General features: G+C 50.1%; 1 protein-coding gene across 1 annotated transcript; it reads right to left on the bottom strand.

Moving 5' to 3' along the window:
• Positions 1-1,155: 1,155 nt before the first annotated feature.
• C8R40DRAFT_1178062 (uncharacterized protein) lies at positions 1,156-2,529 on the bottom strand (the record flags this gene model as incomplete). Its single annotated transcript, XM_046232794.1, has 1 exon — positions 1,156-2,529. The coding sequence occupies one exon, from the start codon at positions 2,527-2,529 to the stop codon at positions 1,156-1,158; it is 1,374 nt and encodes a 457-aa protein (XP_046079338.1).
• Positions 2,530-12,667: the final 10,138 nt, after the last annotated feature.

The following is a 12,667-nucleotide window of genomic DNA, read 5'->3' as shown; positions in this document are numbered from 1 at the left end:
AGAAGACTAACACGCTGTCCACCCTTTACCTTTGGTTTACTCAATAGAGCATCAAGAGCAGCTTGTGAAATCAGAGTAATATCAGCACCCGAATCCACTATTAACTTCATCTCCTCTTCAAATCCATTTACTGTGACCATAGTTTCGACTGCCTTAGATCCGAGAAAGGCGGTTCCAGGCAGTCGAGACATGCCACGTTTCAGTTCGATGAGTGGCTTATTGATTTGCATTCCTCGAAATGCCTGTGTCGAGTAAGTCAGTCTCTGAACGGCCTTTGCCAGTCTGCGCCGACTCCTACGATTCAATGCAGGCTTTGCAACAAAGGGTTTACAGGTTGCTGATGACGTTCCAGATGCTGTTTCAATCCTAAAGGCTCGCAAAGGGGCTCGCAAGGGTGTTTTAGACTCTGTGCATACGTCTGAAGACAAATTAAGATTTTCATTACCCAAAGATAGGTTAGGTAAGATATTTGAGTCCATAATGGTAGGTGCAACTGATGGTAATGTAGGCATATTGTAGATAGGTCCCTCCGGAGCCGAATGTTGAGCTTTGTAAACAGTGCTCTCGGTAAACCGGAGGGTTTGTTCAAAATCCTGTTCCGGTTCGAGGCTCTCAAAAAGTTCCTCATATTCATCTTGCACTCAAAGATCATCTACTGAGGTTTCACATAAGCATGCGCGAGCTATTTTCTGCTTGGAGTGCTTACACTCATTATCCCAATGCAAGTCACTACCGCAATGACAATATGGACGAGCTCCCTTATCTTTCGGTGTTCCTCTTCGAGAGATATTGGAATCATCCCGAGGGAATAAAGTCAGAACGAATTCCGATAGCATAAGCACGGTTATACTGGTATTTCGAATGATTAGAACGATCGTGATCATTACTTCGATGAGAGGATGACACACGCTCAAGTTCAAGTAAAGTATCCTCATAAAATTTGATGGCCGTTTGAAAGTCAAGTACCGTATCATAGTCCTTGGTCGAAAGGATAGTCGACTAGTTAGCTGGAGCACCTTCCATGATTTTAGAGATGATTTCAGAGTCTACAAGCTCATAGACAGTAGTGAGTAACTCACTTTTTCAGATATAATACTCACTAGGTGTTTCCCGTGGATGTCCTGCCTCACGATACGAAGCACGATTAGCCTTTCGTCACATAGTCTCCATCCAGCGGCGATTCATGTAATAAGCTGCAATTTCATCTCGAAGCAGTTCCCAGTCAGTTTCGAGGTGATCACGATGGGATAAAGAAAGGGAGTAATACCAATATTGAGCTGAACCCTCCAACCGCCTCGGAACAATACTACCCAGCTGTTTACAGAGTTTCCGTGACTTCTTTGCTAAGTCGTTCACTCTTTTGATCCAGCGAATAATGGTATTAGTGTCACCGTCCCATGTTGGAACGGTGTCTTGCTTGAGTCTCATATCAAACTGTTCCTCGCTCCAACCTGCACCAATAGAAGTGGCCACCGGTATTTGACACTTTAACCTGGGAGGTGACCTTGAGGGTCTCTCATCCTCGCTATCATCTTCATTACTACTTGAGTCATTGCCGGGATCCGGAGCCTCAGCAACATTTTTCCCAAAATTAAATACCGGAAATACATCTTGGAGGCGACAAGTAGAGCGTGGTGGTAATGAAGTGATCCTTGAAGATCCTATTCCCGAATAAGAGTTGGCTGTAGCTGCCTTAGTACTAGTTACACGTTTAGTACGATGCTGACGTACTGCATTGCTTATTGATTCCATAGGAAGAGGAATGTCCTGGTTGGCAGCTTCGACAATTTCTCCAAACAGCCTGATGTGTTCTTCAGCTAGTTCTGAATCATTTCTCAACTCGTTAGTCTTGAAGTCGTGTACATCCGCTAATCGGGTAAGAAAATGCTCAACTTGTGCACGATATGCAATGGCAATGATTTCAAAGTCATTCTCTGTGTAAAATTCCAAGCCGACCTTCCCAAAATCACCCCAGTAAGGAAGGTCAGGGAGACGCTTGCCGGTGAGTCGGAAGGAAGATTTTGCAGCTTGCTGAAGTTGTAGCAAGGCGTAATTCAGTTGTATATAGCCTTGTGAGTCTAGAGTATGCACTGTTTGAACAGGGTCTGATTCCACAGCAGATTCACTCACAAATTGACCCGAGGCTGGAGTGCCTGTGATATGTTGGAAAAGCAGAGTATCCAAAGCTGACAGTTCCTTTGGAAAGACAGATTTGAACAGTTTTCGTGGTGGAGGCATCAGACGCGATAATTCCGCTCGCTTTAATCCTACAGCAGCGATCCTAAGCGCATTGTCACGTCGTTGTCTAATGTTCTGGTTATTAGCTATCTTGTAGAACGGTCGGAGAGTAGGAAGAAGAGTCAGTGCTTTTTTGATTTCGTCCCGTTTAGGATTAAGCACGTACCGATGAATTCCATGTCCGATGTCCAAAGACTTGAGTGGCTCAAGGTCGTATTCCCCCTCTGTTTGTACAGTGCTATTAGGATCAATGGTCTGATCCTTGGGAAAATCTGATTGACTTTGCGACATCTTGAAGAAGAGTGAAGGATTAGAGGGTGAGGAGAGAGTAAGCAGAGAGTAGGGGTAATTTCGTCATTTGAACAATGAGAGTTCCCAGTGTGTCCACCAATGTAATGTTTCTGAGTAATATTTGAATAAGACTCTCGATTCAAATCAATGAAATACTATATACCTTAAGATAGACACAATGAATATCCTTCCTTGTCGTCAAGCTTGCGCGTTGGACACCCAGAAGTCGAAATCAACGATGAGCACAAGGCGTCAAATGCGCTGATATTCGGATTAGCTTACATTCACACGAAGTAAAGCTCAATATAGATGATATTCAAAGAATTGTAAAAAGGTCGTTATTCCTTACATGCTATGTAGATTTATACTTGTTAGATACTTGTACAGAACAGTGGAGAAATTGATAGAAGATTCTATCAATTGCACAGGTCAGAGATGACTCGGAGTGATGAGCTCGACGACTTACTCTGCATTTAGTGTTAGATCCATCACATCTACCTATCTTGTTTCTTTATCGCTGGACTTTACTGCAGCGGCTTCCCAATGTTGGTGTTGTGTTTTTTGCTTTGTTGCTTCATTCACTGAACAACATCATCGTAGCCGATGAAAATTATCTATTCAACATGCTCCAATGCATTGTACCTAAGCTTGTAAACATGTCCTCCTTCACGCTTGCCCTCAACACACCCCCAAATTCAGTGAAATCTTTGCTACGTGATGGTACTCCAGCCCTGGGACCTCTCGCATTTGCGTTCGAAAGTAGCTGGATGGTCATGCCTGCTCTTTGTTCGTTCTCTTTGCAAGATTCATGTTTCCATGTGTCAATCATCAGCCTTTTGGTCCGCCACCCCTTTCTTACAACTTTGCACCTTCATTTTGCAAACTTTGATTTCTTTCCCATCCCTGATTTCGGGGGGTCGCTTCAGTTCCTGCATACCTTTACCGGATCACTTCCTAACATCAATATCTTCTTGGAACTTTGGCAGACTCCTGTGTCTGTCATTACCGTCATTGGCGGTCGGTTGTCTGAACACGAGTTTCAGCGGTTCTTGGATATACTACCTATGCATGTGCTGGTGCGGACGTTTGTTGGTTGCTCAATAGCTGCAGTAACCTGACTTCACTTACTTTCAAATTTAATTGCTATATTTGGGCCGAACGTGTGAGTTTCGCCTAGCTCCACGTAGTACTTGCTCATCTACCCCTCCAGGTACAGTGGGAAGACACCGTTCTGGCTTGCATTAATCTCCATAATCTGTCCCATTTGAAGATTCAGCTTTTTATTTCTGATGCACAAGGTGCCCGAGATTGTTGCATGATGGCTATGCAGTATTTGCTTTCAACAAATGATATTCGTACCAACCTTCAGCCCTTAACTGTTGTGTTCACCATACCCAAATGTGATGTGTATTCCGTGCTACTTTAGTCTGCTTTTACATTCACATTGTTGCATTAATTACTGTCCAATGCCTCGTTAGGTCCTGTCTCATCACTTGAATTGGCAATGGATCTTAACCACGTCCAACTTGTTAACAAACCTAACCCCTGTTTGCGGTAGTGCACTGTAAATTTCCAATCCTATTGTGCTTAGTTTTCCTTTTTGTGATCGACAGACGTACCGTATCTGTCGTTTTGACAAATCAAACCCCTAACTTCATGTCATGCCTCGACCATTATCCACAGCCCTCTTAATGGTGACGACCAGGACAGCCCCAGTATCAGCCAAACACTCTCACCCCTCAGTACCGATCCACGCCCGTACCTATCCAAGACAGCTCCTAAACCTCCCCCGACACGCGTCGAAGCCCTCCTACACCTACCCCATTAAGATACTAATCTCGATTACACGCCTCATGGCCCCTGATGTTCCCTTGATCACTTCCTGTACCTATTTAAGTAGCTCTGATACGTCCCGAAGCCCCAGCTTGGTATATTTTGAACACACACCCTTTACATAGGTCCAGTCCCTGTCCCTTTGTACCTGCTACCTATACGGAATTCTCTCTACTCTCTGTTTCTCTACCTCTGTTTCTCTCTACTACTGTCTATTGTCTCTCTGATCGTCTATACGATCGAATATACGCTTTTACTTCAAGTCTAAGCCTTCCGAGTGAGTCTCCGAGCTCCCTCGAACATTACTAAAGCTCCCCAACGCCTACCCGCTTGGTGAGCTACCCTTCCCCAAACCTCCCAGAGCTCCCTAGCTACTTCGTAAGCTTCGGGACCTCGATCTAGGTAACGTCGAAGCTACCCCTCACGTCGAACTACGTATTGCTTCTCCGTTACCACCTCCCACACTCGAGGACGACCATCCTCAAACCTAGCCCCCAGGGACCTACCCTCCCTGGCGTATCCCTTCTCGGGAGCTTACACCCTCGAGACCCAGTTGCATAAACTACCTACTCGATCCTATATTGACGTTCTAGCGAGTACAACTCCTACTACGCAATATCGTACGGTCCCGCACTCTTCCTGAACCTCCCTACGCATTAGGGACCTCCCTGGACCTCCTAGGAACCCCTCAAGGGTCACCCTCTCGTCGTTCCAACCACTACTAGGTCATTCCTGTCCTCGGTCGCGGTTCTCGTAGCTCCCTTCGAGCTCCAGCCTGCTCCTAGCACGCTACAACATAAACCTCCACATACCAAAACCTACCCTAAGACCCATTTTGACCCAGGTCTTACATTATACCAAGCTCTCCCGTCACCGAACGGACTCGTCGCGACGAAATGTCGGCGACGTCAACGGAACAACCTTCTAGTTCCAAGACCGAATCAAAGAAACAAAAGAGCGCCTTATCTCGTGGAAACACGACACAAGCTCAAAAATCGAACCAGGCTGCTAGCTCCACTGTCATCACGGTGGCAGCTGGTCAACGCCTGATGTCCATCCCAGAACAGTCGTTCGGGGATGAAACCGCCAGCAACATCCGGACCCCAGAGGGATGTCAACCGGAGGTTCAGGGGCCCCCTCCAGTGGAACCTGGGATGGGACCACCACAACGGAGGTTTACCTCCATGGGTTACGCCCAACCTGCCAGTAGTCCCATGGGAGGTTTCGCATACTCCCCTACCTGGGGAACGAGAGGACCTCCCCCTGGACCGGTACCGCAGCTAGACATGGAGTCAGCTTCGAACGCGGGTGGAAGAGTCAGCGGTCAAGTAGCCGCTATCGAAAGGATACAAGGGGGGAGTACTGACCCTCTCTCAGTACGACAACAGGAGAAACTTCCAGAGAGGAGGGTATCCCCTGCCGTATCCGAACAATCTCGGACGTCATCCCGGAGGTTACCAACGCCTCCAGTACAGTCCCTTAACCTTCCTCTCCCGAGACGAGGAAGTTCGCTCTCCAGTCTCCTGAAAAGCCCAGCTATGAATACGCCCAACTGGGAGCGTACACACGCAATACACCATAGCAGGACCAACTTCCCAGTACAACCCTTGTCCGAAATGGCATTGCGTCTGGAAGACGTCATTCGAATTCAGGAGTGTATCCCGGAGGATGTAGCTATGGTCCTAAGGGAGGTATTGGAGTCAATGGGGATCGAAATATTGGGAGACGGTCTCGAATTCTCAGACCTACGAGTACAGTTCCTAACAGTGGGAACTCAACTGGAGATAGACCTCCCAGAGAAGGCCCAGCAGTGGCTGATGACCCCCGCGAACCGATCAGATTTTCTCTGGCTGTACAACGTCCTGTTGGACCCAGAGAGGATGTTGGAACTGTTAGAGGCAGAGGCACGTTACGGGCGATCGTTCCGAAACTCGAGGGGAATACTTCCCCTCCTCCCTCATACCCATGGAAGGGAGAAGGAATTCTGTGGCGAAGCAGGGCTACGTATATTGTACCGAGCCTCTAACTACAGATCAGGAGCCGTATGGTTTGAACCTCCCCCTTCGAGGGTTAACATACCGAACTACCAGGCGATCCAAATACTTTGGAACGCAAACCTAGCGGAAGCAGCAGCTAAAATCGATGAGGAAAGTAACGAGGATGCTAACGCAATCGCTGCAAAAAATCGTAGACGCAGGAGATACACCACGGCTCACCTCCTGGCCCCAGTGGAGTCAATGCCTGATCAGGATAGTCCCGTCCGGGTCCGTAACGGGCAGACGGTATACATGTACACGCCCATGAGGCATATGCACCAGCTTCTGGTCAGGAGTGAGGAGTCCGAAGCGATGTTGTGTTCGCAGGAGACCCGACACCGGATGCTACTAGCGGAATCAGACACTCTGATGCTGTCGGAGGAACTTTCTGGATCGAATCTAGAAAGAGCTTTGGAATTCCGTCGCAGACTGGTCGCGGATAATCGGGGAACCTCGTATATGGTTCAATGCGAACTCGAAAGCGTAGGGGAGTTCCCTCCGGAGCAATTTGACCAGAAAGGGCAGCTCCATGGATCTGATGGTCGTTTCCTGGCACAGAAACATTCATCGCCCAGGAATATTGAGGTTCCTGAACTCCTTAACCCCGGTAACACGGCCACGAGGAGCCCCCAGTTACGCTCTGGGACCTCCCCCACTGTACATGCCTTGGCTCAAAATTCGACTCCTCCCCCCAGAGTTAACCTGCAAACAAAACCTTTAACCCCAGTCTCGACGCAGCGATACCAGTTTGGTGAGGTGAGGATGGATGGCGCACAACATTCATCCCGGATCTCCGGACAAGATCTGACAGCTCGGTTGGCTCCCAACCCTGTACACGTTCCTCCAAGACTGAGCAATCCATCAGTCATTCTGTATCAAGGGTCGGTATCGATGCAATCTCAGGCAGTGGGAACGGAAAGTCAAAGGGGTCCGAACCAACGAAGAACATTGGCAGTTCACGAAGAGGCGGTACCCCCGCAGGGAGCTCCTTTTGGAACTCCCTTTGTAACGGGAGCTCAGATGAACCGACCTGGCGTGGCTTTCGAGTCGGCACGCTCTCAGGAATCGGTAGCAATGATCCAACAACAGGCTCGGGTCATTGAGACGCTCCAGGAACAACTCCGTGAGGTAAAGGAAGGATTCACAGCGGGGGAAGTACCGACTGGAGGACCCCTTTCCAAAACAGGAAACACGGTGGGATTATCCGGGCGAGCACCTAGGGTAATGAGAGAATATACGAGGGGGGGTCCTTCTCCTGTAGTTCCCCAGCCAAGGAGCTGGCAAGCTATGGAACCAATATCCTTTAACCGAAACACTCCTACAGGAGCTAGGGATGGAAACCCCCAGGTAGAACAAGCAGGACAGATCCCGGATACTCCGAGTGTGGACCGACGACGTATTCACGAGTGGGGAGCCCGAGTGCAAAGAGCTGAACTAGGGGAGTATGGGAGACCAGAAGGAGGAGCGTACGCGTTGGAAAACGAGGGAGGAGGCAAAGGCGGTATTAACCCCCCTCCTAGAGTACCTCCCCCACATTTTTTTAGTCAATCGAGAGATCGAGAACGACCTCTGAGTCAAGGGGGACAGGGTCAAAGGGAACAGGGAGGAAGGAGCGGGGGAGGGGCACCACCTCCGCCTCCGCCTCCTCCTCCTCCACCACCTTCCGGGGGACCGGGTGATAGTAATTCGGAAGGTTCCAACGAGGGGGAACAGAACCAATCGAGTAGGAATGGTGGAAGGAGAGAGGAGGACAGAGGAGAGCTCCCCACTGGAGCTCCTGACGTACCTCCAACACGCTATGACCCGGACCAACCCTGGTACTACGATCCAAGACAAGGTTGGCACCGTAAGGCAGCTCCTAGACCTCCCAACGAGGGACGAAGTACGTGGGAGAGCAACGAAGAAAAAAATCGGATTACCATTGAGTTGAAGCTCGACATCGGTAAGATCGAAAGCTTCGCAGGTGACGACCGGTCTGCATGGAAGACGTGGGTCCTCAGTTTGGAAAGGATGTTTGGAGTACGACCTACCATCTATGCTCGGGAAAAGGACAAGTGCGCTTCCGCAGCTAGTCATCTCACTGGTGCAGCACTCTCCCACTTCGACACGTTGAATCGGCAACGACTGAGGGGGGAGTACACTTGTCTCGAAGACTGGACAGAATTCAAACGAGAGTTCGGCTCCAAATTCGGACCCATCGACAAGCGGACGAGGCAAGGAGGAGGTTAGCCTGGATGAAGCAGATGCCGGAGGAAAGCTTTGCCAACTTCTTCATTCGCTTCAACGAATACGCTCCTCTGACCGGGTTTAACGACGAGGCTCTGGTAACATACCTCAAGAAAGGGGTAGCTCCCTGGTTGCCTCTACAGGTTGTTACAGGAAGGGAGGAACCTCGATCCTACGACGAGTGGACCCGAGTGTTCACGAAGTTGGACGGAGCCGTACGTGCGCAAGCGGAGAGTTTGAGGAATCTCCACGGTGAAAAAGTGCTGCAAGGATGGTTGAGTCGCTTCCCCGGGTTAGAGTTAGCACCTGAAGCTCCTTACAAGTCCCCCTTGCGTCGGGAACGAGATCCAGCTGATGTCTGGACCTCCAATCCGAAACCAGTTGTGACGGGAAGGTTCCAAAGCAGGCCCAACTGGAAAGAGGGACGACAGAGGGCGTCCGCAGCTTGGGGGGAAGGAGAAAGTTACAATAGCGAAAGCCGAGAGGAGGACGAAGACTGCTGTCACTGCAAGGATGGAGGAGAATGGACTGAAGCGGTCCTCCGAGCAGGAGTTACCGATACCGGGAGAAAATGGACTCCTGAGGAAAGAGCGGAGAAGTGGAGAAGACGAAGGCAGGAACTCTGCATGCGTTGTGGACGAAAGGAGCACTGGGCAAAGGACTGCCCTAACCCAGAATCGTTAGAATGCCCAGCGGAGGATCAAGGGAGCTCAGAGAGAGCTTCCAAGGCCGATTCAACTCGAGGAAGAGGGACGGCCAACCAAGGGGGAGGTCGTAAGGACGATTCAACTCGTCCTTTAGAACGGATTCGCGCCGGGATTGTGGTGGAAGAACGGGAAGGAATGGACGATCTCTGGAACGTTCACATCTTAGACTCACCAAAGGAAGGTGAGCAACAACTGTTGGACGAAGTGGGAAATGGGCAGGGGGCTTCGAGGTAGATCAGGGCGAACTGCGAAGCCCCACAACACCTTCGCCTACCACAATAAGAGCGGCACTCGCAGGGAGTCAGCCAGCTCGTCTCACCTCCCGATCCTACAACTCCTTCATCATTCTTACACGCTTTCCGTTCTCCGACCTCGATGAAGACAAAGAATACGCCACACTAGTGGATAGTGGAGCAACTAGATGCTTCATAGACAAAACCGTCGCTATGCGACACCCAGAAAATTTGGTTGACCTCACAAACAGTATCCCTTTGGAGCTGTTCGACGGGAAACCTACCTCCGCAGGATTGATAACTCAGACCTACACTGACCAGATCAGTTTTGCGGATGGAACAATTCACAAGGTGGAGTTCCGAGTAACTCGATTACACCCCACGGCTCCAATTGTGCTAGGACTGCCGTGGCTACGCATGCACAACCCAGTAATTGACTGGAAGGAACTTTGCCTGACATTCCAGGACCGAAACGTTCGAATCTCAGCAGCCCTTGCGTCGGAAATTGTCCAACCAGGCGCCGAGGGAGGTACTGAGGAGCTAGGGAGGGGGGTAAACGGCGACGAAATACACGCAGGAACTCTCCAATCACCTCCTGAAGCTCCCCAACAACCTCCTGAAGCTCCACAACCACCTCCAAAAGTTCCTCAACAAACTCCGGAAGCTCCCCTTAGAGCTCCAAAGACGAGGGTGAAACTAGAGGAAGTAAAGGACAAAGAGTACGAAGCGAGTCAACCAGGTCCACACAAGTTATTCCCCTCGGACAAAGATCTAGGGCCAGACGACCCAATCCTTATGGGAATCAACGAATGGTTAGCGTTTGCGAACGAAAGCACGGAAGAAGAGGTGGAGGAAATCCTCGAGGCTGGACGATCCACCATGGAGAAAGTAACCCCGAACCCAGCAAAGGACTCAGAGGAGGCCTATCAAAAGTGGAAGAGTAGGGACACGGAACGATCCTCCTCCTGGCCGGGAGCTAAGCAAAAAGTCCGGTGGAGGAAGAAAAGGAGGGAACATGGACCTTATCCCGACCTCCCCACCTTAGACATCGAAAGCCTGAACATACCCAAGATTCCTTCAAGGTCTGGTCTGACTCCCAAGGGTTCAATACGGCGCAACAACTTCCGGAGAAAGCAGCTCATAGCGGGTACCCATGTGGTGGAACGAAAATCGGACCCAACCATACAAGGGAAACCCATCAGCTTAATAGGAGCTGCTGGGATGGATCGTCTACTGAGGGAGGGAACCCCAGCGTACTTCCTTCATATATCGCCGACGAAGGAGGAGTCCCGTACTGAAGAAATGCTCCGGGCAAGTGATAGCAGCGCCACAGAGGGAGTGCAGCAACCAAAGGATCCTGAGAGTGGGGACCCTAGTTCGGAACAAGGAGGGGTCGTCAAGGAGCTCGACAAAGAAGAGTCGAAGCGTCAGGAGACGGAGGAGTTAAAGAAATCCATTCCCGTCCAATACCAGGACTACCTGGACGTGTTCTCACCTGGAGAAGCAAGAACGCTACCTCCTCACCGACCCTACGATATCAAAATTGAGACAGAAGGGGATGCGATACCTCCCATAGGGAAGCTCTACAACATGTCCGAGAAGGAGCTGAAATCCCTCAAGGAGTACATCGATGAGATGTTAGGCAAGGGTTTCATACAATCCTCCAGCTCCCCTGCAGGAGCTCCTGTCCTGTTTGCCAAGAAAAAGGATGGTACCCTGCGACTCTGCGTGGACTATCGAGCTCTGAACAAGATTACGAAGAAGAATAGGTACCCTCTACCGCTGATAGGAACCTTAGTGGATCAACTACGGAAGGCGAAGATCTTCACAAAGATCGACCTCCGCGCAGGATACAACAACGTCAGGGTAGCCCAGGGACACGAGTGGAAGACTGCATTCCGAACTCGGTATGGGTCCTTCGAATACTTGGTAATGCCCTTTGGGCTCACGAATGCTCCCTCCGCGTTTCAATTCTTCATGAACGAGATCTTTCACGACATGGTGGACGTTTGCGTGGTAATTTACTTGGACGACATTCTGATCTACTCAGACGATGAAGCATCCCATGTCGGACACGTCAGGAAGGTCCTTGAACGACTACGGGCGAACCACCTCCATGCAAAGCCGGAAAAATGCGCGTTCCATGTCGACACTGTCGAGTACTTGGGGGTGATCATATCACCATTGGGAGTGTCCATGGACCCAGAGAAAGTGAAGGCAGTAATGGACTGGCCAAAACCAAGGACGGTGAAGGAACTCCAGGCGTTCCTCGGTTTCGCAAACTTCTATAGGAGGTTCATAGACAACTACTCGGGGATCACCAAGGTGTTCACAAAGCTCCTCCGAAAAGATTCAGTGTGGAACTGGACACCACAGTGTAGTAGTGCCTTTGAACTTCTGAAGTCAGCATTCTCCGAAGCCCCGGTTCTGGGACATTACAATCCGGACCTACCGGTAGTCCTCGAATGCGATGCCTCCGACTTGGCTATAGCAGGGATCCTATCACAGCTGGATCCCGAAACGGGGGAGATACATCCTATCGCCTTCCATGCACGATCAATGATCTCCGCGGAACTAAACTACGACATATACGATAAGGAGCTTCTAGCTATCGTGGACTGCTTCAAACAATGGAGGGCGTACTGCGAAGGATCCCGACATCAGATCCAAGTATACTCAGACCATAACAATCTCCAGTACTTCACCACTACGAAGCAGTTAACAGCACGACAAGCCCGGTGGGCAGAGCTCCTTTCAGGATACGATTTTGTCATCAACTATCGTCCAGGGAGGTTGGGAGCCAAGCCGGACGCGCTCACCCGCAGATCAGACATGTACCCAAAGAGGGGAGCTTCAAGGGACCAGGTCTTAGCAGGGAGGGAACGGGTACTCATACCTCCAGAACGACTGAATGCTACCATCCTTATGAACGAGGACCTCCTAGTGAATCGAGTAAGGGAAGCTCCAAAGGACACGACTATAATTGAAGCACTAAAAAGGATCGCACGCAACGAGGAGGAATCTTTCGTTTGGGAGGATGGGCTGATAAAGAGGGGAGGTCATATATACGTCCCAGACGTTGGGATCCTACGAAGGGAGGTCC

This window comes from Lentinula edodes (assembly GCF_021015755.1).
Source record: "Lentinula edodes strain Le(Bin) 0899 ss11 chromosome Unknown C8R40scaffold_74, whole genome shotgun sequence".
Taxonomy (NCBI): domain Eukaryota; kingdom Fungi; phylum Basidiomycota; class Agaricomycetes; order Agaricales; family Omphalotaceae; genus Lentinula; species Lentinula edodes.
This window is presented reverse-complemented; position numbering and strand designations above follow the sequence as displayed.